This window comes from Hyaena hyaena, unplaced genomic scaffold (assembly GCF_003009895.1).
Source record: "Hyaena hyaena isolate Hyena2069 unplaced genomic scaffold, ASM300989v1 scaffold_60, whole genome shotgun sequence".
Taxonomy (NCBI): Eukaryota; Metazoa; Chordata; class Mammalia; order Carnivora; family Hyaenidae; genus Hyaena; species Hyaena hyaena.
In genome coordinates, this window is record NW_024080692.1 from 3,800,913 (window position 1) to 3,826,052 (window position 25,140).

The window sequence follows — 25,140 nt, forward strand, 5'->3', positions numbered from 1 at the left end:
GTGCTCTAGAATGTACTTAAACCAGTAGGAATCTGGATTCCTTCTTTACTATCACATGTGTGGACAGAGAGAGAGCTAAGCCTGGAGATAACAGTTTCCTGACCTGGGGCAGAAATGTGGGAAGAGACAAGGGGCTCTGACCTTTAAATCTATGGCTTCTAGCCACTGGAGCTCAGAAAATTCCATAAGACACTTTTCAGTGAAAACTGTTCACTATATTAGAATCTCTTTTTTCCTTTGCAGACCCTTCCTGTGGCCTTTTTAAATATGTGTTTGAGACACAGTGAACGTAGAAGCTGAAAATGCCTGGAAACTTTTGGGTTTCTGTCCCTCCTTTTCATGCCCTTTTGCACCACTGCCTGATTTGGATGATGTGATACTCAGAGGGACACCTTCATCGAAGTCGCCCTTCAGCGAGGCACCTCTGGCCAAAGACCGTCTGCACGATTCAAGATGGCCGGCCAGCCGCCAGACGGTGGGGCAGAGTCTCAGGTCCCTGACGAGCTCGAGTGTAAGATCTGCTACAATCGGTACAATCTGAAGCAGAGGAAACCCAAAGTGCTGGAGTGCTGTCACAGGGTCTGTGCCAAATGCCTCTACAAGATCATAGACTTTGGGGACTCCCCCCAAGGCGTCATTGTCTGTCCTTTCTGCAGGTTTGAGACCTGCCTGCCCGACGATGAAGTCAGTAGCCTGCCAGATGACAACAACATCCTGGTGAACTTGACTTGCGGAGGCAAAGGCAAGAAGTGCCTCCCAGAAAACCCTACTGAGCTGCTGCTGACCCCGAAGCGGCTGGCGTCTCTCGTCAGCCCTTCTCACACTTCCTCCAACTGCCTGGTCATAACCATCATGGAGGTACAGAGAGAGAGCTCCCCATCCCTGAGCTCCACTCCTGTGGTAGAGTTTTACCGGCCTGCAAGTTTTGACTCTGTCACCACTGTGTCCCACAACTGGACCGTGTGGAACTGTACATCCCTGCTGTTTCAGACATCCATCCGGGTGCTGGTTTGGCTGCTAGGCTTGCTCTACTTCAGCTCCTTACCCCTTGGGATCTACTTACTCGTGTCTAAGAAAGTCACCCTTGGGGTCGTCTTTGTCAGCCTCGTCCCTTCGAGCCTCGTTATTCTCATGGTGTACGGTTTTTGCCAGTGCGTTTGTCACGAGTTTCTAGACTGTATGGCATCTTCTTCTTAACCCGTATGCAAACTAAGAAATCTGACACACATTGCCATCTTTCAAGTTGGGTAATTTATCATTTAATTATTTTATATTCTCTGTGAAGAGTGTCTGTGACGTTAACAAAGCCATTGGCCCAATGTTTGTGGTCTCTTTTCCATCAAAATTTGGATTCCATTGGTTTTTCTGTATGACGGACATAAATGTGTTCGTTTCTACTTAGCTGTCGGCAGAGACACAGAAATGTATGAGTTAAGCCTTCCTAGAGCGCTTCTTTGGAGTCCTCCCACAGAAAGGGCAAGACGTCCCCCAGCCAGGCTAGACAGGGCCCAGGGGCGAGGTGTTGGGCTGTAGTACGGTCTTTGTGGACGTTTAGAGATGAACGGATTTCTCTTGTAATCCTCGATAGTCTGGGGTGGAGGGTAGACACGAGGAAGGCCGTTCCAAGACACAGCCACTTAAAAGTGTGACACCCTCTGCTCCCCCCACGCCCTCCCACACCTGGTTGTCAACACTTCCCAGAATCCTCCTCAGGCGTTTCCTCTCTGAAGTTAACGCCACTACCTGTGGTCTGCTGCCCCAGGGAGGGGCTCGTTCCCTCCGCACAGAGGAGGAAATTCCTCTTTGCCAAGAGGAAATGGGCCTCGTGCTCTTGTGTGGTTTCAATTAATTACCTGTTTTGCCACATTACTGAAGAGAAACTAAACCCACCGTGGACTCTGCATCGCAGCACACTTCATGACAGAACATGGCGGCTTGTCTTTGAGACATGCCCTTTCCTCCACATTTATTTTCCTCTCACCTCAGTCTTCTCGGAAGTTCTCACAGCCCACTTATTGTTCAGGGAAACCTTCGGTGGGGTCTTTCCCTAAAACATTTTAGTTGAGTTTTGTCTTGTCTACCGTCTTGTTCAATGAGCCCTACCCCACACCCAGAATGAGGTTCCACTTTTCCCCATTGTATTTCACATTCCAGTGTGGATTCTGGAACTTGATCCTCTAACAGTTTGGGGTAGATTGTGACAGTGGAAGCCCAGAAACAATTGTTGAGATGCTCTAGCTCACGGTTTGAGGTGCCGAGGACTGACGTATGTTGCTGTACTGTACTGAATCGTGACCCAAACATGGTGGTTTAGGCTCATGTGCAGTAGGCCAGGCAAAGAGACGGGCCAGAAACGCGCAGAGCCAGTGCAAAGCTCGCGAGGACCCTCCCAGGAATTAAGAAGGAAATGACAGAGCATCACTTGACGTACTGCTGTTCTTGTCGCTAGTCCATTTTAGAACGGATTCATGTTCTTACATGATTTATTTCAAACAAAGGCATAAGCTGTGTGACTTGCATTCATGTGATGTAGGGGAAGTTGAATGTATATATTTATGAGAAAAAATTGTTTAGCAGATTTTAGGTGTGAGGAAATAGAATGTCCACAGAAACTAGGCCAAATGTTTAAAAAAAACTAAACAAAACAAAACTCTTCAGCTCCTAAAACCCGTTACTGATGATTAACATTAAAATATTTATTACTCTTAGAAAAGGGCATTACTAAGACTATTTCAAATTGTTGCTGATGAAACATGCGTTGTGTGACAGTTACAGTGGGTCACTCCACATCTCCTAATCCGGGAAGAGTTGATGCTTATTTTCAGAATAGTAGTTCGATTTTAATCATATAACTATTGACTTTGAGAATATGTACACCCAAGGTGAGTATGCGTGGAAAGCATACGAGAGGTGTGTGGCCCAATGAATTGGAGCCCCAAGTTGTAGCTCAATACATTTATAATTTCATAAAACCTAGTTTAGATAGCATAGTGAATGCAGTTTCTGAAAACCCATTTTTACTTAGAGTAAATCTAATGTTTAGGAGGTGTTTTGTGGTTCGGATTTATATATTTGTAAGGTTCTTTTTGTAAAAAAAATGTTCATTCTGTCTGAAATGTACCATCAAATAAATTGGTGAGTAATAATGACGAGATTTCTAGAAAGCTCTGGATGTGTGTACTTTGTATTTTGCTTATTTGTATAATGTCTGCAGTGCTAAATTTGTGTTTCTTTGTATATTGTGATAGTCTTCTTTTTAGTTGCTGGTAACTGCATTTGGTTCTAAAGAGTTTTAAATGTAAGACAGCAAAATCTCTTCATGGTGTTGAATGAAAATAGGACAATGCTTCAATGTTTTATCCACTGTGATAATATTTTGTTTGTCCATTAAATTGTTAATGTCTCCACACCAGAAGTGTGATTTCTCTGACTCATGGTTGAGACTCAGTTATTACTTTGGACTTCTGGTAATGTTAATCTTTGCAAACCTGAGCTTTCGGAAACATGGATGAAGCTAGTGCCTTCATCCTACGTGTAAAGATTGCAGAACTTTCCCACAAAGCTGATCTAACCTGTCCCACCTCTAAAAAGCCTTCTAGTTAAAAGAAAATGGACCAAACCCAAAATCAAAAACAAATCAGGGAAGGAAATTCAGGAAGCTGAAACAAAATCATTATCTTTTTCTTGATAAATAATTTTTTTTGGTTTTAATGTGGTGGATTAATTTTCCAGAATCGCTGGTCAGCAGAACAATGTCCATTTTTGTGGGGGAATAGCTAGCCTTCTGTGATCTGGACAGAGTTTTAGAATGACCTGATCTTTAGCTATGGCCTTCATTAGGCAAAGTGGAAATCACGTGGGGATACATAATGGTTCTGTGTTTACGTTAGTTAGTGAGTTGGCACCACATGTTAATCAACAACGATGGTTCCCTTCACTTCTGAAATTTTTGCACAAATAAGGATTCCGGTTAAGGAAATGCATTACCTGTGCTAGTCATAACTTAAGCGAGCCAGGCTTACCTGCCCAGAGGCCCACAAGTGATGAGTATTTGCCTGGTTTTAAATGGACACCCTGACTTTGAAGACAGCAATCCTGATACGCCATCCAGGTCGACTCAGAAGCCAAAGGAATCCCGTACTGATAGATAAACTGATACCGCAGTATTGGTGCCATGTCTTCGAGTCCCGGAGTATAGAAGATGTGGGAAGGCGTTAACCTGAGTGTCATTGGAGCACGCTACAGTCCTCCCTGTTTCTGCATTTTTTTTGAGGCTTGTTCTTTTTCTCCCCACTCTTCTCGGAAAAGAAAAAAAATACTTGCTTTAGTTCTTTTTTTAAAAAAATTTTAATGTTTATTTTTGAGAGAGAGAGAGACAGAGTACAAGTAAGGGAGGAGCAGAGAGGGAGGGAGACGCAGAATCTGAAGCAGGCTCCAGGCTCTGAGCTGTCAGCACAGAGCCCGACGTGGGGCTCAAACCCACGAACTGTGAGATCATGACCTGAGCCGAAGTTGGACGCTTAACTGACTGAGGCACCCTGGTGCCCCAGATACTTGTCTTAGTTCTTTTGCAACGCCGCAGAAGCAGCACAGACTATTCTAGAGCTTTCCTGAAAACCAATGGGAGGCTTGGTTATAGGTAAGATCTCTGAAAAAGGTTCACTATTTGCTCAGGAAGCTTGAGTCCAGTGTATTTTCCACATCTCTGCCCATTTTTTAGATGTTTACTTCTTGTGACCTCACTTTATGAACTTTTGCTCTTCTACGAGGACCTCGAGGCTTCATGTTGGGTCTCCCCTGACAGGTTTACTTTTGTGTAAAAGATCTTTTTTTTTTAAAGAAGAATGTGCATAGCTGGATGTTGGAATTTGCATAAATTCCTAGTGACTCCTGGAGGCAATACAAATTCAAGTCAGTTCCTTATATCCTGTAAATTTGTGGTATAATCCAGATCTCAACTAAATGTACTCAATATACAGATATTTATGGTTTTTAGGGGTGCCTGGGTGGCTCTTTTTGTTAAGGGCCGGACTTTGGCTCAGTCGTGATCTCATAATTCGTGGGTTCTAGCCCTGTGTCTGGCTTCTAGCTGATAGCACGGAGTCTGCTTGGGACTCCATCTCCCTCTGCTCTCCCTCTCTCCCTCTCCCCGCCTCCCCCACTATTTTCTCTCTCAAAATAAATAAACTTAAAAAACCCCAAAATCCAGATATTTATGGGTTTTGACATGAAGGTGCTTTAAGCTTAGTGATTAAAAAAAAATCAAACAAATTATGCCCTGCACACTGTGTATTCTAAGTAGCGGTATGTGGTCATGTATTTTTTTTTAAAGTGCTTGAAGCTTGACTTAACGAAAACCTTCCATTACCTGGGACAATTACTCTACAACCATTCTGAATTAGCCAGGAATTTATTGGATTTGCACCCTATTAACATTTTCCCTTTCTGCTGAGATGGTGGGAATTTTATAAGAGGAAAGAACGTGCTCTGACTTAGTAGGTCCATTTGGATCTTGGGTTTCCCATGAAGTTCAGTGCTTTAGGTAAGAAAGTTTTGTTCAGCCATTCAGACCCATTTGCCACAGACAAGTGGTCTGGCCGGAAGACACACATTTGAGTCTTTGGCATTTCAATGGCAACTGAAGCTAATGAAGTAGAGAAGTGGAGAGCAGGAAGGAGAAGAGGTCAAGGTTGAGCTCTCTGAAGTTCTAACTGAATGATCCATAGAGGAGCCGGCAAAGGGATTGCATTGGTACAGCCAGAGCCTGAGGAAAGAGAGGTACAGATTAATTGTGATTTTTATTATTTTTTAATTTACTTTGAGAGAAAGTGTGAGTGGTAGAGGGCCAGAGAGAGAAGGGGAGAGGGAGAATCCCAAGCAGGCTCTACACTGCCAGTATGAGCCCAATGTGGGGCTTGAACTCACAAGCTGTGAGATCAGGATCTGAGCCAAAGTCAGATGCTTAACTAACTGAGCCACCCAGGTGCCCCTTTTTAATTTTAATTTTTAAAGTTTATTTATTTATTTAGAGAGAGACAATGAGTGAGCAAGTACAGGGGGTGGGGGGACAGAGAGAGACACATCATGGCCAGTGCAGAGCCTGATGTGGGGCTTGAACTCACAATGGCAAGATCATGACTGAGCTGAAGTCAGATGCTTAACCGACTGAGTCACCCAGCTGCCCCAGTGAAGATAACTTTATTAACAAAAGGCTCATCCAGTTTTTCTCATGGAGAAAAAACTCAGAGAATTGCCTAACTGTCACTGGACCACTTACCACTTTGAGTCCGCACTTAACCTTTTGCCGTCTTTGTTTTTTCTCTCTCCCCTAAAAATAAGAGACTTCCTCTAATTTGACTAAGCTATCATCATTCTAAGACAATTAAAAATACTTCTCTAATCATTTATGCAGTCTCGTCAAATTTTCCTATTCCCAAAATATCTTTTATAGCTCAAAGCACAACACGCAAGCTGGTGGCTAATCAAGATTCATGCATTGCATTTGGTTACTATGTATTTTATTCTCTTTTATGCTGGAATGGTCAACCCACTTTGTTTTCCCTTGACATTGAAGACTTGAAGAAAGAAGGCCCATTATTTTGTCAATATCCCACCTTCTGGATGTCAGCTTCCTCGTAGTGGTGAGGAAACAGAAATGCTGCTTCTATCACTTGTATTTTGGGTAAACTTAAAGTTAGGTATAGAATTTTGATTGCATTCAGATTTGGGGCAAGCAGTCTTCTGAGATGGTCCTGTGTCCCTGGTATTGAGTCACACTGGGAGGCGCGATTGAAAGTTGGCTCTCCCGTTTCAAGTGCCTTCTGATCCCTCAGCTAAGGTGGGGACATCCAGGTCTGTCCATTTCCCCTGTGCAATCAGCAAGTCATCTACGAGGGGATATTTGAACACCATGCAAATATCATCTTACTTGACAGTTTGTTCTGGATCATCTTAGCATCCAGTGAGGATCCTTGCTTAAATCAGTTATTTTATTTCCCCAAGATTTGGAATGTGTTACTTGGTGAGAATGGATTTCCCACTCACTGGAAGATTTCAGGAGAGAGGGGTCCAGGTTACCTATTGACAAGGATGCTGTGGACAAGGTAGAATCATAGGAACCTATGCCTGTCTAAAGCTTCAGGGAATCTTTAGGTTGGAATGTGTCCTTACAGTCGTCAATTACTGAAGGAATAAACTGAAAAGGATAACATGTGTTTATCTCCTAATGTACTTTCTATAATCTCAGAGAAGAAACTTGAATCTGTGAAATAACATTAAAACATTTTTAAAGTCTATATATTTTTGAGAGAGTGAGCAGGGGAAGGGCAGAGAGAGAGAGGGAGATGCAGAATCCGAAGCAGGCTCCAGGCTCTGAGCTGTCAGTGCAGAGCCTAACTTGGGGCTTGAACACACAGACTGTGACATCATGACCTGAGCCAAAGTCAGATGCTTCACCAACTGAGCCACCCGGGCGCCCCAAGAAATAATGTTTTTTAAAACTTGTAAATAGTGTGCTTGGCTAGCTTCAAACCTTCAAAATACCATCTGCATATTTAACTACCCATATGAAACACATTATTACTCTCTGGCTTAACCTACTTAACCAGCTCGCTGGTTATCTTTCCATCATGTGGGGCTACTTATCATTTCCCTGAAGACTGCCTATTCCTTTGGCTCAGTCTTTGTCAGATCTTCTTAAACATTTCACTTCAGACAGCTCTATTTTCTTGTTTTTTAAGTAATCCTCAGTTTATCTTCGAGTCATCCTGTTTGGCCAGCATAATCTCTCATTTATCATCTGACCATTTTCCCTCTTCTTTTGAGGAGAACTCTTCCATCTCATCATTTTGGCTGTTTTCTATCTTTTACTTGTTTTGATAGCTTGTTATGTGCCCTGCACCTGTGAGCACTGCCATATTAAAAAGGGGTCACACACTGTCCAGGATCTGGCGTTTCAGGAAGTGTTTTTGAAGTGTGTTGAGTGCACCCTGTTGTTGTGTCTCTGGTTGCCTCATCTCCCTACTCAGAGTGCTGGTCTAGACCTTCCAAAGGTGTGCTTTGATTTGTTCATTGAAGTAACCCTGGAAAAAAATGGAAAAGGGGGTGGGGTGGACTGGAAGAAGCCTTATCCCATACAAAGAGAGAAATTAACAGGGGCAGGAAAAAAAAAAAAGAGACGAGGCAAAGAATCAAAGAAACTGTAAGGCTTAATCCAGAGAGAGAGAGAGGAAAATACAGGAGGTACAGAAGATGTATAAAAGAATAATGCACGATTAAACAAACAACCAGAGCAGAGAAAGAAGAAAAAAGAAAAAATATATATGTAATAAGAATTGGCCAAAGATCAAATCAGAAAATGTAAAACCACTGGACAGTTGTCTGTTGATGCCTGGGACCCGTGGCTGTGCTGGTCTGGAGGAGAGGCTCTCTGGTTAAGAGAAGTGTCAGTCTCGCTCCCTCACTCTCTTAGATACCAGGCACAGAGGGGCGGGGCTTGGTGTAAGCGGTCCTTCCTCCATTGCCCCCCCCACCCCGTTCCCTGAAGTCCCACTGTATTGGTGTTGGGGAGAAAAATGGTGACACCCCGGTCTCTCCTCCCCTGAAGTGGTGTCTGAAACCACTCTGTTTAGGCTGTCTTCACAGAGCACCCAGGTGGCTGGCCTGCCCTGCCCCACAGTCTCCTGGCCCCCTAGGCTCTTGGCTGGGATTCAAAACCCAATGTCTTAAAGGATCCCAGTCCAGAGGACCCGATTCTGGTGCCTGCAGCGTCTTTTGTCCTTGGAGCAGCACTATATACCCTCTTCCCAAACTCAACGATGGGGACTGCTCTCTCCCAGTCGCCCTTGAGGTCGCACTTTCTCCAGGTGCCTGGGGGATGGGGAGCCAGTCCAGGGGGCTGGTAGCGCCTGGGTGGCTCGGTCAGTTAAGCATCCGATTTTGGGTCAGGTCATGATCTCACAGTTTGTGAGTTCGAGCCCCGCATCGGGCTCTGTGCTGACAGCTCAGAGCCTGGAGCCTGCTTCATATTCTCTGTCCCCCCCTCTCTCTGTCCCTCCCCTGCTTGTGCTCTGTCTCTCTCTCTCAAAAATAAATAAACATTAAAATGACACTTTAGGTATGAAATGTTACTTTTAATGGTAAATAACATCATTAATCAACAAGTGAACATCTGATTTTGTTACCTCCTGGGCCGGAACCTCCTGCCCTCTTCCTCCTCTCCTGTTTTCTTTGATTTCTTTAACGCTATTTATGGAAGAACCTACTTTTCCTCACTGCCACCTTCCTTCACACTTCCTGCACGTGCTTCACACACACACGCACACGCGCGCACGCACATGTGCACGCACACACACACACTCCAACTCTTCACATTTTATGAAACAAGATTTGTAAGGGAGAACCATACTCCTCTTTTGACAGTTGGTACTTATCCACTTAAGAACTATTTCAGAATATTTCTGTGACCTCTACGAACTACGTTTCTGCCTTCTCATAGACTAATGGATCCAGCTGCTTGTCTCAGAGGTAATTGTTTCCTCTTTTACAGTAGTCATCATGACTAAGCCGCTGAGATTATCCCAAGCTACATGATGGACTAGTTGTTGATGTTGCCTCTATTTGGTGTGTTTTTGTTTTCAAGATATTCCAGCTGGAACTATGCATTTTGGTGGTTAAATTTGTTGTTATTACAGGTTTTATCTTTGGTTAGAGTTTTTAAGAGAATGATTTCCAGCCTATAATTTGGCCAACTCTAACCACCAGTTGAAAGGGAGCAAGACGTACTGTAATTTTGTGGGATTTTTCTGCTGTTGGAGCTGAGGACCCAGTGAAGTAGTACCAGAAGGCTAAGAAAACTAACTTCTGTTCTTGGAGCCAAGGAGGAAGACCACACTGCTGATTGATTAGCCCTCTTCCTTATCTATCACTTTGTATCCCAAGTGGAAACCTTGTGAAGTTTTTGATCAGACATTTAGATTAACGATTTAAGTCACATCATTGACTACCTGTTATGCAAATATCCCTTGACTCTTTGATATGATATCCATGCATATCATGCTTCAGTGAAAAAATATAAAGACAGGGGCACCTGGGTGGTCAGTTGGTTAAGCGTCTGACTTTGGCTCAGGTCATGATCTCGTGGTCCATCAGATTGAGCCCTGCATCAGGCTCTGTGATGATGGCTCAGAGCCTGGAGCCTGCTTCAGATTCTATGTCTCATTCTCTCTCTGCCCCTCCCCCACTCATGCTCTGTCTTTCAAAAATAAATAAACATTAAAAAAATTTTTAAAAAAGAAAAAATATAAAGACAAATCACAGTTTTTGGAAAGAGTATCATATTAAAGCAGTTGCTCCAAAACACATGGTGTGGACCATGTCCAAAGAGATGGCTCAAAAAGAGAGGGCTTCATGGTTGTATATTTAAGTAGCTGTGCATACTGTATCTTCCTCTTAAAGATTTTCACCGAGTATCCACACGGTAAAGTGCCTGGAAAGAGAGTCAGTTAAAGAAACTAAGTGGTTTAATCCAGTGTTGTCTCAAACTTAAGAAACCTCGAAAGTTTTTCTCAAAACATCTATGGATTTTTAATGGGATTAGTGTTCTTTGGGGGCACATTCAATGAAATTTGCACTACCGAATTGATAAAACAGTCATGTGGAATCTGACTGCAGATGTAAATCACTGAACCAGTGTGTGAATTAAAGAGACGGTCGAGAAGAAAGTCATAATTTGGCAGTAGGTCCAAGCAGAATGCCAGAATGCAAAGGAGGAAAGGAACAGGCTTCCAGAAGCAGGGATAGTAAAATATTGATAATATCACTTGTTTCCAAATTAAGTGATTGATATTCTTATCAGAGTTTCATTGGAATGAGACATTGGAACTCTGGCTCTAAGCCCTCTGTCAGCATCAGTCATTACATTACACATGGGGGGAACTATCCAACTATATGCAGAAGGAGGTCCCCAACAGAATAATGAACTGCTGGGTATTTTTTTGAGCCTACAAACCTTGCAGAGTTAGTTCTCAAAGGATGGAATCCGGTGTTCCAAATTTTGAAAAACAGGTACCATATTTAAATTTTTGACCCTTGAGTGTTAGATCTGGAAAGATGGTAGAGATCACAGTCCCATGGCCTCATTATACAGAAAGTAAAGCCTATGCTCTGAGAAGTGATCAAAGGAGTCAACATGAGAACGGCTGAACCCAAGTTTCAACCAAGGTGTCTGAGGTCCAAGTTTCCTTTTTGCCCCACTCTCCCCTGCTGCGTTGTCAGTATCGGTCAACTGATTTTTTCCACCCAGATTATCAAATTATGGAAACAAAAGATGCAGCTGGACAGAGATTATTTTATTCTTAGAGGCTACGTCTCGTTGCAAAAATTCGCAATGAAGACATGAGAAGTCATCGGAATTATTCAGTATCCTTCTTTGTTCTGGAGAAACAAGATCAAGCATTTGAGTGTGTACTGCCAACTTATCCATGAAACAAACACTAAGGGCTTTATCACCCACAAGCCGACAGCTGGTGTCATTAGGAAAAGGAAACAGGTATTATGGGAGGAGGTCAGTACATGGGTGACAAATCATCAGGATTGACAGGCTCTGACATCATTCTTTTCTTTCCATATTTTTTCTTCCTTCCTTCCTTCCTCCTTCCTTCCTTCCTTCCTTCCTTCCTTCCTTCCTTCCTTCCTTCCTTCCTCCTTCCTTCCTTCCTTCCTTCCTTCCTTCCTTCCTTCCTTCCTTCCTTCCTTCCTTCCTTCCTTCCTTCCTTCCTTTGTTTTTAGAGAGAGAAAGAGCAAGCGTGAGTTGGGAGTGTAGAGAAAGAGAAAGAATATCCCAAGTAGGCTTCACACTCAGTGTGGAGCTTGATCCCATGACCCCAGGATCATGACAAAATCAAGAGTCAGACGCTTAACCAACTAAGCCACCCAGGTGTCCCTGCTTTCCATATTCTTAAAGAAAAAATGTTTTTCTAACTGATATGGAAACAATTATTCAATGACACTTGTTCAAACATGGTAGCAAGGGGAGCCACTGAATGGGGTCTTGCAGTTGGGGAGAGACACTGGATTCAACTCTAGCTCCAACAAGAGTAATGGGGATTTACACCCATGGTACAGGATGCGGGTCAGCGGATAGAAAATTAGTAATGGAGGCTAGAGGGATAAGATATTAAGCTGGTCAGACACCAAGGGTAGGTGATTTTTCTTGTTCAAAATTGATTCTACAAAGACAGAGAGGAAAGCCCAAGCAGGGCTGATTTGAACAGAGGGCTCAGAGGATTAACAATGGCCGTGAAGAGACAGCCTTTGTGGCTATGCCTCACCCTCATTTACACCCTTACCTGCATAGTTGCAATAGTCTTTGAGGCAAGTTTCCTGCATGGCATATGGTATGGATACTCTGTGCTCTGACATCCTTGGCGGCTGGAATCATCCTCACATCCAGGGAGATGCTCCTCTAATGCCGTGGTTCTGCGGTGCCTGGACCTCAACTCCCATGATTGGTTCTGTTCCCCTTCCCGACCCCCCACATCCTCTTGCTCACATCAACTTATGCACATTTGGCTTTTACCACCAAAACTGTAATGAGACTGTTTTCTCAAAAGGATTGGTAACTTTAAAAAAAAAAAGTAACTTCTCCTTTTATTCAAGTTAAACATATTCATGGTGTCAAAAGCTGAATGTATGAATGCAAAATGTATAAGGTCATGTAGTAAAAACCAGGTGCCCTGACCTATTATTTTCAGTCCTCGGAGGGCAAACACTTTCTACTCTAAAATCCTTTTAACTCTTTACTTCCATATTTCTGAAAACTGTGTTTAAAACATTCCTTTTTTTTTTTTTTTCAGTTTTAGTCATTATTTTCTGTTGTGGAATGTGAGGATTTAGTTTCTTGCCATCTGCCTTCCAACACACACACACACACACACACACACACACACACACACACACATACCTTCCACTCTTTACAGCTCAATGTAGTTCTAGCACAGATTAGATATTCAGTATTTAGATCGTTAATGACTATATAGTGTTTGTAGCTGAGGTTATAGTGTATTGTGAGTACATTTTTTTCTTTTGACAGCTTTTCTTGAAGTATAACTGATATGCAAAAACATTGGGCCTACTTAATGTATGCAAGCTGATGAGTTTGGAGATGTGTATATAACTCATAAAACTACCCCCATGCTCTCTAGGTAATGAACAGATCCGTCACCTCCATACTTAATGTGAGATATACTCCTTATAATACTGAACTGTTAGCTGCAGCCCCTGTATCATGCAGTGGATCTCCAACACTAATTTCATCCTGCATAACGGGAACTTCATGCCGATACCAACTCGCCCCTCAGCCCCTGCCATCTGGCCTCATTTTCCTTCTTACACAGTTTTCATTTTCCCTGGAATTAATGACCTCATTTAAGAATTTACTTCAGTTTGGGGCGCCTGGGTGGCTTAGTCGTTTAAGTGTCCGACTTTCGCTTAGGTCATGATCTTGCTGTTTGTGGGTTCGAGCCCCGCGTCGGGCTCTGTGCTGACTGCCAGCTCAGAGCCTGGAGCCTGTTTCAGTCTGTGACTCCCTCTCTCTCTGACCCTCCCCTGCTCACGCTGTCTCTCTCTCTCTCCTAGAAATAAATAAAACATTAAAAAAAAATTTACTTCAGTTTCTCTGTACTTATAACTGAATCATCCCGAGAGTCTCTGACTCAAGAAAAACCTTTCCTTCACCTCAAACATGATAAATAATCTGCCAGTTTGTCTGCCTGGAGCCCTTTGTTGCCTTGATGCAATTTGGATGCGTTGTTTTCTGCCCAGCTGTCCTATGGGGACTTCCTTTCATCCTGGGAACCCTCTCTTTCTGAATTGCATGCCATCTTTTTCTTGTTTTTCTTTATTTTTCTGGTGGAGAACATTCTCCAGCAGCTTGCAGGAGGGAAAAAAAGAGTCATAAGAAGTAAAAATCTTAAGACCTTGTGTGTTTGAAAATATCTTCATTCTAGCCTTGGGCTTCATTCCCAACTCGTTTAGAAATCCTTCTTTCTCATTGTGTCTGCAGCTTGCACCCCTCCAGCTTGCTATGGGGAGAATTCTATAGCATTCAGATCTCTGAGGCTCTGCCTGTGAGCTTTATTTTTCCCATTATGTAAACTGTTAGGGCCTTTGTTCTGCCCATATTGTTCTTTAAGTTCACAGTGAACACCTGTCGGGGGTTTCTTTCCTTTTATTGTGCTAGGTGTTCAGTAGGCCATTTCCACATGAAAATTCATTCCTCTGGATCTAGAAATTCCCTTGAATTATTTTTAATGTCTATGATTTTTGAGAGAGAGACAGACAGAGTGTGAGGGGGAGAGGAGGAGAGAGAGAGGGAGACACAGAATCCGAAGCAGGCTCCAGGCTCTGAGCTGTCAGCACAGAGCCTGATGTGGGGCTTGAACTCACAAACCGCAAGATGGTGAACTGAGCTGCAGTTGGACACTTAACCAACTGAGCCACCCATGTACCCCAATTTTAAAAGATTTTAAAAGTCTTTATTTATTTTTGAGAGACAGACAGACAGAGAGAGAGACAGACAGACAGACAGAGACAGAGAGAGTGGGGGAGGAACAGAAAGGGAGGGAGACACAGAATCTGAAGCAGGCTCCAGGCTCCAAGCTGTCAGTGTAGAGCCCGACACAGGGCTCGAACTCACAAACTGCAAAATCATGACCTGAGCCAAAGTCGGATGCTTCACTGACTGGGGCACCTTAGGGTGTCTGGGTGGCTCAAATTTTTATGAAATATCCTCCCCTTCATTTTTTTCTCTTCTGGCTTCTGGAACTCCCATTGAACCTTCCTGGTTGATCTTCTGACTTTCTTACCCTTTCTCTCCTATTTCTCATCTCTTTCATTTTTGATCTAATTCCTCAGAATTGTCCTCAATCTTATCTATCAACCTTCCTCTTTAATTTTATTGTACCTGCCATCAGTTTTAATTTCTTTGGGTGCTTTCTTGTTCTCTGAATGCTTTTATTTTTTCAAATGATATTGTCTTCTACCTTCATGAACACGGGATCTCCTCTTACCTTAGTGAGAATCTACATTCTAGAGTTTCTATGTGTTCCTTTGCTCCATGCATTGTCTGTTTCCCCCGAGTTAATTTTGTCGGTTGATTCTGGCCCCTGTCTTTCATGGAGAACCACCTCTCAGCTACACGATCCTTGTCTGCCTTTTCAGTTTAGTGAGGAGCTTGACAAGCCAGCTGGAGATTGTACGCATGGCTGGGGCTCATCAACGGACAGACCTCTGGGGAAGATTCTCCTGTTTTACTGGCCAATGTTCACTCCTTACTCTCTGTAGGTCTTTTATGTTAATGAGTCTCTTCACAGAGGACGATCGTGGCTGCCAGAGATTTGGAAGCTGAATGAGGGGAAGAGGGTGTCAGACTCCCTTTTCAATATAGAGCCTGTCATGTAGTTTTAATTTTTTTAAAGTCTTTTTTTAAATGTTTTATTTATTTCTGAGAGAGAGAGAGAGACAGCGTGAGCAGGGGAGGGTCAGAGAGAGAAAAGGAGATACAGAATCTGGAGCAGGCTCCAGGCTCTGACCTAGCTGTCAGCACAGAGCCCGACGCGGGGCTTGAACCCATGAACTGCGAGATCATGACCTGAGCTGAAGCCAGATGCTTAACTGACTCAGCCACCCAGGCGCCCCTAGAGCCCGTCATTTGATGCCTCTGTTTCCAGTAGGCACCCCACCTCCGACCTCACATACTCTGGTTGTCTCTGGGGACAGGTCCTCTCCGGTGGATGTCACCCCTCTAGAAAGTAAGCCTCTGGTCTTTGGTGGATGAGGGGGAGAGAGCAGAGAATCCTGGAGATGAAATCCCTCTGCGCCAGCTCTCTGCCACTCTGTACCCCCCTCTCCAGAAACAGCTGGTGCTTCCAGTTCTCGCGGTTTCCCAAGCTTCTGTTAAATGAATTACTCATTTCTTTTTGACATCCCTTCTTCTCCTTGCCACTTCTGTCCCTTGGGCCTGCTGCAGGCTCAAGGGCCACTTTCAGTAAAACGTATGCTCGCTCTGTTAGCTGAGGTGATTCCAGGTGAGCTCTGATCTGTTCTAGAAATTTTATTACTTTCTTCTATAATGTGGATGAAGTGTATACACAACACAGTGAGGGTTAAAATGTTCAAAAACACATGGAGTGCCCTGTACCAATGCCCCCCCAGAAGCATGGGATTGGGTCACGTGGAATTCAGGATGGCAAGAGATACATGTTGTCACTAGCTATCTCATCAAAGAGAAAGTCTTTATTAGTGGGTGATACTATCTCTATGTTAGAATGTGGGAAATGAGCAGAGATGACCTGGCTGTTTGTTTGTTTGTTATAATTTCTTTTTAAAGTTTATTTACTTATGAGAGAGAGAGAGACAGAGACAGAGCACAATTGGGGGAGGGACAGAGAGTGAGAGAGACAGAATCTGAAGCAGGCTCCAGGCTCTGAGCTGTCGGCACAACTCTCGGGGCTCGAACCCACGAACCATGAGATCATGACCTGAGCTGAACTCAGATGCTTAACCAACTGAGCCACCCAGGTGCCCCTGTTTGCTTTTTTTTTTTTTTTTTTAAAGACTACTCTTCCCTATATTAAATGGAGAGAAGGAAAAATGATTGCTGGCTTAGAAATTGTTTTTAATAAAATCTGAATAGCTATGAACAGAAATCATTTTCTTCTTTAACTTGAGCCTCATAAACATGTGCCGGCCCTAAGGGTGTAAAATAACCCTAGCAGAAATGAGACCTAACACTTTCAGTGATGAATGACCTCATAATCTGAAAATCTCAGATCATCAAAGCCAGCATTTTTCTTTCAAAAGGTTCACCGTGGCCAAGTTATTCATCAAAATCTATTTTGCACAATGCTGACATTGTTCTAATATAAAATTCAGAAATAATTAAACATTTGTCAGGCATCATTTGTTTTTCAATTATGCAGGTGGATGTGAGTCTGGAGTCTGTTGCCTGTAAAAGTATCTGATATTGACACTGACATCAGCCAGTTACTGTTACACGTTGGGTTGCAGAAGGATAGCGGGCTATATGTTACGCAGCACTAAAAGTGCAGTGATCTACTCTGTCCAGCAATAAAGTTGTTTCTTCTTAAGTTACCTTGTGCTTATGAAGTGAGGCTCCTGTGCATCTAAGGCCCTGTTCCCTCCTCCTGTAGCATACATTTCTGGAAGCCCTATGATGATCCCGTGTGGGATTTACTGAGCACTCACTACATGCCGTACTCTGGGCGAATGGCCTTAAGTGCGTTCTTTCAGTCAACTGTCACAGCAGTATCGTCATTTGTCAGATGGCTGCAGGCAGCTACTATGTAAAAAACAAAAGTTTTCTTTTCCCCAACTCAGCTCTACTCTCTAGAAGTATTCCCTTTTAACATTAAAACAATTTTTTTAAAAAAAGTATCTACCTTACGTGGTACTTGATTTCCTTCTCTAAGAAGGGAAGTATTTAACTCACATTACCTTTCACCAAATCTCTCTCCAGTTTTGTTGGTTATGCTTTTTGTGGTTTTTCTGTTGATTATGTTAGTAACTTAAATAGTACACTCCAACTCCCAGCCTTATTTCTCTGTGACTGGCTGACCTCTGGTTCTTAGATCCTAGCTTTTTGTTGATTTGGAATGGAGACTGTGGGAGAGGTCTATTGCCATCCTCCCAAGCAGCGTTAAGTAAATATTTATTAAATCAGCTTTTTAATTTATTTTAGAAAGGCTTTAGATTTATAGAAAATTTTAAATGATAATAGAGAGGATTCCCATATACCCTATACTCAGTTTCCCCTCTTAGTATCTAATATTAATGTGGTAGACTTGTTACAATTAACGAGCCAATATTAATGTATTATTATTAACTAAAGTCCATTCCATGCTTTATTCAGATTTTTTCACTTTTGCCCTAATGTCCTTTTACTCTTCTGGGATCCCATCCAAGTTAGTACATTCAGTTGTCATGTCTCCGTAAATGCCTATTGGCCATGGCAGTTTCTCAGAATTTCTTTGTTTTTGATGACCTTGACAATTTGAAGGAGATTGATTGACAAATATAGTTCACCCTTGAACAAATAAATTATTCAGGTTCGAACTGTGCAGATCCACTTATCTTTGGATTTTTTTTTTTTTTTTTGAGAAATATGGTACAGTGCACTACATGTACTTTCTCTTCCTTATGGTTTTCTTCTCTTTCTTCCTCCTTCTGTTTTCCCCTCTCCTTTTTTTCTTCCTCCCTCCCTTCTCCCCCTCCCTTTATTTCTGTTTCTTTCTCTGTTTCCTTCTTTCCTCCCTTCCTGCCTTCCTCTCTTTCTCTCTCCCTCCCTTCCTTCCTCCCTCTTTCCTTTTTTAAAAGTAGGCCCCATGACCAATGTGGGGCTCGAACTCAAGACCCCAAGATCAAGAGTCTCATGCTCTACTGCCTGAGCCAGCCAGGTGCCCCTCTTCTTTATGGTTTTCTTAACAACATTTTCTTTTCTCCAGGTTACTTTATTGTAAGAATATAGTATGTAGTAAATAAAGCGTACAAAATATGTGTAATTAATTGTTTATATAATTGGTAGGGCTTCTGGTCAACAGTAGGCTATTACCAGTTAAGCTTTTGGGGGAGTCAAAACTATACAACTATATGCAGGTTCCTGTTGGTGCAGGGGATTGATATCCCTAACCCCTGGTTTGTTCACGGGTCAATTGTAGTATTAAGGAGACCTTAAGGGTTTTTTGGAGTTTTAGCTGTTTTGTACAATGTTCCTCAACTAGGATTTTTCTGACATTTTCCTCATGATTAGACTTGGGGTTATGGGCGTTTGAATTGAAAGAGATAAAGTGCCATTTTTGTCATATCATGATACATACTGTCAACGTGACTTATCATGGATGCCATTGAGATTGATTACATGGCTGAGATTTCAGCATCAGATCACTCACCTGTAAAGTTACTATTTTTCCTTTTTTCCATATAGTCTCGTTTGGAAGGAAGTTGCTCTGAGCAGCCCAGACTTAAGGAGTAGGAATATCTACATCACTGGTTTGAGATTTTTCTTTATGGGAGATTTGTCTCTTCTCCTTCATTTACTTATTTAATCACTTAATTATTTCATGTGGACTCGGTATGTATTTTATAATTTGGGTTATAATCCAATGCTACTTTATTTAGTTTTTCTAATTGCTCCATTTTGGGCCACTGGCCATTCCCTCAGTTGGCTCCTTTCACTTTGACATGGCCCCTTCATGTGGATTTTTGGTTGGTTGGTTTGGGTTTTGAGCGCTTTCTTACTCCCAGGTTCTACAGGATGTTCCTGGCTCATCTTGTGTATTTCCTGTCCCAGTCCTAAAATCGGCCATTCTCCAGAGAATCCTTGTTCTTCTTACTGGAGACTAATACTAGAAACCAAGCTACAGGCACTAACTATGCTATTGTGACCGGGTGTCATTAGTTTCTAGGCCCTCTAGGCTGACACAGCAAGGAAATACATGTGGATATACAAACCTTTGTACATACACAAATCTATAAATATTCTGTATGTCACCATCTGTATATTATGTTAAACGTGAATTCATATTATTGTCTCCAATGCCAATCCATGACCACATGGGTCATTCTAGCCTTCTCCCTTTGCTTAACGGTAAAATCCCACCCCAAGGTTAGAAATCTGGCTGCCACCACCCACCATCGATGTACGTCATTGTTCAGTTCCAGTACCTGTATGTATCAGTATCAGAATTGTTAGCCGTGTCCCCATGAGGTACAACTTCATCAGTTAACCACATGCCATGATTTTGCATAGTTCCTTTTGATTTATTCTTACTGACTCTGTTTCCTAAGTGACTTATGTCACCATCTTTCTGCCATTTTCTTCAGGGAGGCTGTTTCAGATATTTATAATACAATAATATCACAGTTGACCCTTGAAGGATATAGATTTGAGCTGCACAGGTTTGAACTGCTTTGTATATTTTTGATACATGCCCTTTACCAGATATGTGTTTTGCAAATATTTTCTTCCAGATTGTGGCTTGTCTCTTCACTGCGTTAACAATGTCTTTTTCAGAGCAGAAGTTTTTAATTTTAATAAAGTACAATTTATCAATGGTTTCTTTCCTGGATTGTGGTTTTCATGTTGGATCTAAAACTTTACCACCTAATCCAAGACCACCTTGATTTTCTTCTTTGTTTTCTTCAAGAAATTTTATTTTATTTATTAAAATTTGTTTAATGTTTATTTATTTTTGAGAGAGAGAACGTGAGTGCGAGAAGGGCAGAGAGAGAGGGAGACACAGAATCTAAAGCAGGCTCCAGGCTCTGAGCTGTCAGCGCAGAGTCTGATGTGGGGCTCGAACTCATGAACTATGAGATCATGACCTGAACTGAAGTTGGACGCTTAACTGACTGAGCCACCCAGGTGCCCCATCTTCAAGAAATTTTATAGTTTTTGTGGCTTACATTGAGGCCTATGATCAGTTTTAAGTTAATATTTGTAAAAGGCTTAAGGTCTCTAGGTAGTTTTTTTCTTTTCTTTTTTTTTTGAGATGGATATTTAATTACTCCAGAACTATTTGTTGAAGACTTTCTCCATTGAATTGCCTTTGCTCCTTTGTCAAAGGTGGGCTGAGTATATTTATGGTTCTCTATTTCCAGGAGAAAGTATTCTGTCTTTCAACATTAGGGATGATGCTATGTTGAGTTTTGTAGATGCTCTCCTTGAACTTGAGGTAATTTTCCTGTATCCTACTTTGTTGAGTTCTTATCATGAATGGGTGCTGGATTTTGTCAAATGCATTTTCAGAATCAGTTGATATGATCATATGTTATTTCTTCTTTAGCTCATTGTTGTGGTGGATTACACTGATTGGTTTTTCAAATGTTGAACCAATCTTGCCTGCTTGCAATAAATCCCACTTGGTTGTGGTATATAATTTTTATGTATCATTGGATTTGATTTACTAACATTTTGTTGAGCATTTTTGCATCTATGCCATGAGAGATATTGGTATGTAGTTTTTATTTTTTGTAATGTTTGTTATCTGGTATCAGAGCAATGTTGGCCTCATAGAATGAGTGGAGAAGTATGCCTTCTGCTTCCATTTTCTGGAAGGGATTATGGAAATTTAGTATAATTTTTTTTAATATTTATTTATTTATTTTGAGAGAGAGAGGGAGAGGAAAGAGCATGGGCAGGGGGAGGGGTAGAGAGAGAGAGAGAAAGGGAGAGAGGGAATCCCAAGCAGACTGCACGCTAAGCCCAACATGAGGCTCACTCTCACTAACTGTGAGATCATGACCTGAGCTGAAATCAAGAGTTGGACACTTAAACCGACTGACCCATCCAGGTGCCCCACTGTAATTTCTCTTTTAAATGTTTAGTGGAATAATAATAGTAACTAGAAGACTCTATGAGCCTGGTGCTTTCTTTTTTTGGAAGGTTATTCGTTATTGATTACATTTCCTTAATATATACAGAGTCATTCAAATATCTATTTCTCTGCATGTAACTTTTGGTGGTTTGGTTGAAAGCTGGACATTTTGTGTTGTGTACTAGGAACTGAAGGAAACAGGCCTTTACTGTGAGGATGTGTTAATTTGGCTAACATTAATACTTAAAATAAATCCATCATTTACATATTTATGTATAAAAGCTGCAAAATGCAAACCTTCAAAGATTTCCTATTATCAATAAAGGGCTTCCTTTAGCCTGGCAGGCAAAGGCTTCCATACTTTGGCTTTCACTCAACTTTTCAACTTTTTTTCTAATAATAACGATGTTATTATTTATAGAGCACCTGCTATTTATAAGTATTTAACACAATAACACTGCAAGATGTATATATGTATGCCCATTTTACAGATGTGAACTATAGATGTGGAGAAGTGGAAGAAATCGCTATGGTCACATAGATAATAAATGACTAATCCAGGACGGGATCCCAGGTCTATCTGGTTCTGAATCTCGTGCTTTTTCTCACTAGATTTCAGTTTTTATTGCTTTTATCAAGCCCTCTAGTTGACCTAGTCAAATTTGTCTGTTCATCATCCCCCAAACGTGCTAATAGCTCTTGCTGTTTCCCGTGGAATGCCTGAGCTACCTGTGTCAGTAACAGAGTGGCCAGCTAAAGTATTTTAAATAGTAAAGGCATAGTTATTTCACGTAACAGAAAGTTTGGAGGTGAGCGGTCCCAGAGTTGACAGAACGACTCTACAGTATCCCCAGTAACCCAGACCTGTTCATGCCTGTATTCTATTTCCCTTCATTGTCTTGGCGATGCCACCATAATGTTCCCGAGAGGCCTGGTTCGACTTTCAGAATCCTATCTTCATAGAACAGGAATCCAAGCAAGCAAGAAAGGGAGTGGGGCAGATAGCAAGACAGTATTTCCTAGAATTTGAGCCAAACTGTACCCTAAACCCGTCCCTAGATCCATCAGCTTCGGAGACAGAGGGATTACTGTTAGACATGACTTCTCTTCCAGAACGGGCACATCACTGTCCAAATGTAATCAGGGATCTAGAAGCAATGAGGAAGGGGCACATGGCTTTGGAGGCAAACGTCTGGGCTGCCAGACCATCCATCCTTCAGTGTCCGGACCAAACACTCTTCCCTCCCCCAGTGATCTCACTAAACCAGGCAGCTTGATCTCTTTTCCCACAGAATTCTCACATGTATCATCTCTCCAGGTGATCAACTTTAAATTGTTAATTGTTTAATTGTCTGGTATTATGGGTTATCTTTTTAAGCCTATATCTATACAAAAACATCTTACAAGTATCTTGTGAATACAGGCTAGTTGTTATGCCTTGCTTTATCTCCAATGCATCTAGTTAATAGTAGATATACTAAATGTTTGCTTGGGTCACAGAATGTGGTCTGTTCAGCAAAATCTGCTAATAGGCTATATCTGTATACTTCCCTGTTGCTTGGACTCCTTGTTTCTCTCTTCTCACGTACATAAAAGAAGGGATTTGAGAAAATAAGTAGTTCTGAAAATGATGAATATATAATTATTGGTTTTGTAATACATGGTATGCAGAATGAATAACAGTAGACCTTGAAAATAGAGTCCAGTCTTCTTTTTTTTTAAATTTTAAGTGTTTTTTAAAATTTATTTCTGAGAGAGAGACAGACAGACAGACAGATGGACAGCATGAGCAGGGAGGGTCAGAGAGAGAGGGAGACGCAGAATCTGAAGAAGGCTCCAGGCTCCGAGCTGTCAGCACAGAGCCCGATGTGGGGCTTGAACCCATGAACTGTGAGATCATGACCTGAGCTGAAGTTGGACGCTTAACCAACTGAGCCACCCAGGCGCCCTGAGTCCAGTCTTCTTAAGTCAAGAGAAGTCTCATCCATGAGTAAGGTAGTTTAAAAGGTTGTGGCTTTGTAATACGGCATCTTACCCTCTATTGTAAAAGACTTGAGGAAAAATAAGAAGGAAGAAAAAAGCATTTTCCATTCATCACGTTGATGGTGTTATTTGACACATTGAGATAATGACACCAGTTAAGAAGAAATAGTGAGAACCCAGCAGACCAAGTTGTTGGCTGAAGGGCTGTATTTTGGGTGTAAACATGCAATTGTGGTTTTTCAAAATTCCAAGCACGTTTGGATAAGGTAGGCTGAGAGAACAGCAGGATTATAGACTGTTTCACAGCATAGTCAGTGGGACGGAGGAGGAGGGGGGGAGACTAGGGCACGGGGTGGAGGGTGGTGTTAAGACGCTCGCCCACTCCTGAGATCTGACTGATCTGCTTGGTGTCCATTTCTTTTCAGATCATCCAGGACAGTAATTGTTTTCACTTCCATAAAATAGGTCAGAATTTTATTCATCAATCTTAAGGAGAAAAACTACTTATTACTACTATATATTGGATACTGTACTGGGTAATTTATAAACATCATTCTTTTTTGAATTCTTCTAACAACCCCCTCCCCACAGTAAGTGTTATTATCACTGTTGTTCTGGTGGAGAAGTTGATAGTGAAATTGCCCAAGATTACAAAGCAGTGGCAAATCCGAGGTTCTTCCTCACAGAGTCTAAAACCTGAGTTCTTCCTACCATCGCTCTTAAGCAGTTGTTCCCAATGTTGGCTTCACTTAGAATCATCTGGAAGCTTTAAAAAAATTTTTTTTATGTTTTATTTATTTCTGAGAGAGAGAGACGGCATGAGCAGGGGAGGGTCATAGAGAGAGGGAGATACAGAATCTGAAACAGGCTCCAGGCTCTGAGCTAGCTGTCAGCACGGAGCCCGATGTGGGGCTCGAACCCATGAACTGTGAGATCATGACCTGAGCTGAAGCCAACCCAGACGCTTAACCGATTGACCAACCCAGGTGCCCCTCATCTGGAAGCTTTAAATGCTCTTAAAACCAGGCCACATCCCAGGTCAACTTACAGGTATCCCTCATTCTATTGCCCTCCACTTTATTGTTCTTTCAAATGCTGTTTAAGTTTATTTATTTTGAAAGAGAGAACGAGAGTGAGCACAAGCAAGGGAGGAAGAGAAAGAGGGAGATAGAGAATCCTAGGCAGGCCCTGCACCATCAGTGCAGAGCCCAGTGCAGGACTCAATCCCACAAACCATGAGATCATGACCTGAGCTGAAACCAAGAGTCAGAAGCTTAACCAACTGAGTCACACAAACACCCCAGATACCGTGTTTTTTATGAATTGAAAGTTTGTGGCAACATTGCACTGAGCGAGTCAGTCGGCATTTGCTCTCTTCACATCTCTGTGTCACATTTTGGTAATTCTTGCAACATTTCAAATTTTTTCATCTTGCAATCTTTCAAATTATCATATTTTTTATGATTATCTGTGATCAATAATCCTTGGTGTTACTATTGTGTTTTGGGGCACCCCAAAGCGTACCCATATAAGAGAGCAAACCTAACTGATAAATGTTGTGTGTGTTCTGACTGCTTTAGTGACCGTTTCCTCCCTCTGTCTCCCACCTTGGGCCCCCCTAGGCCCTGAGACACAACAATCTTGAATTGAGGCCAATTAATAACCTTACAATAGCCTCTAAGTGTTCAAATGAAAGGAAATGTTGCAAGCTTCTTACTTTAAGTCAAAAGCTGGAAGTGATTCAACTCAGTGAGGAAGACATATT

The 25,140-nt window shown here is 42.1% G+C and overlaps 1 protein-coding gene across 1 annotated transcript; it reads left to right on the plus strand.

Annotated features, from left to right (window-relative positions):
- Window positions 1-432: 432 nt before the first annotated feature.
- On the plus strand, window positions 433-3,409 carry RNF182 (ring finger protein 182). Its single transcript, XM_039231827.1, has one exon. The coding sequence runs from the start codon at window positions 454-456 to the stop codon at window positions 1,195-1,197; it is 744 nt and encodes a 247-aa protein (XP_039087758.1). The 5' UTR covers window positions 433-453; the 3' UTR covers window positions 1,198-3,409.
- The last annotated feature ends 21,731 nt before the right edge of the window (window positions 3,410-25,140 follow it).

What these genes read in the sequence shown, in the direction of transcription:
- RNF182 (XM_039231827.1), top strand. Translation starts at nt 454, where the DNA reads ATGGCCGGCCAGCCGCCAGACGGTGGGGCAGAGTCTCAGGTCCCTGAC.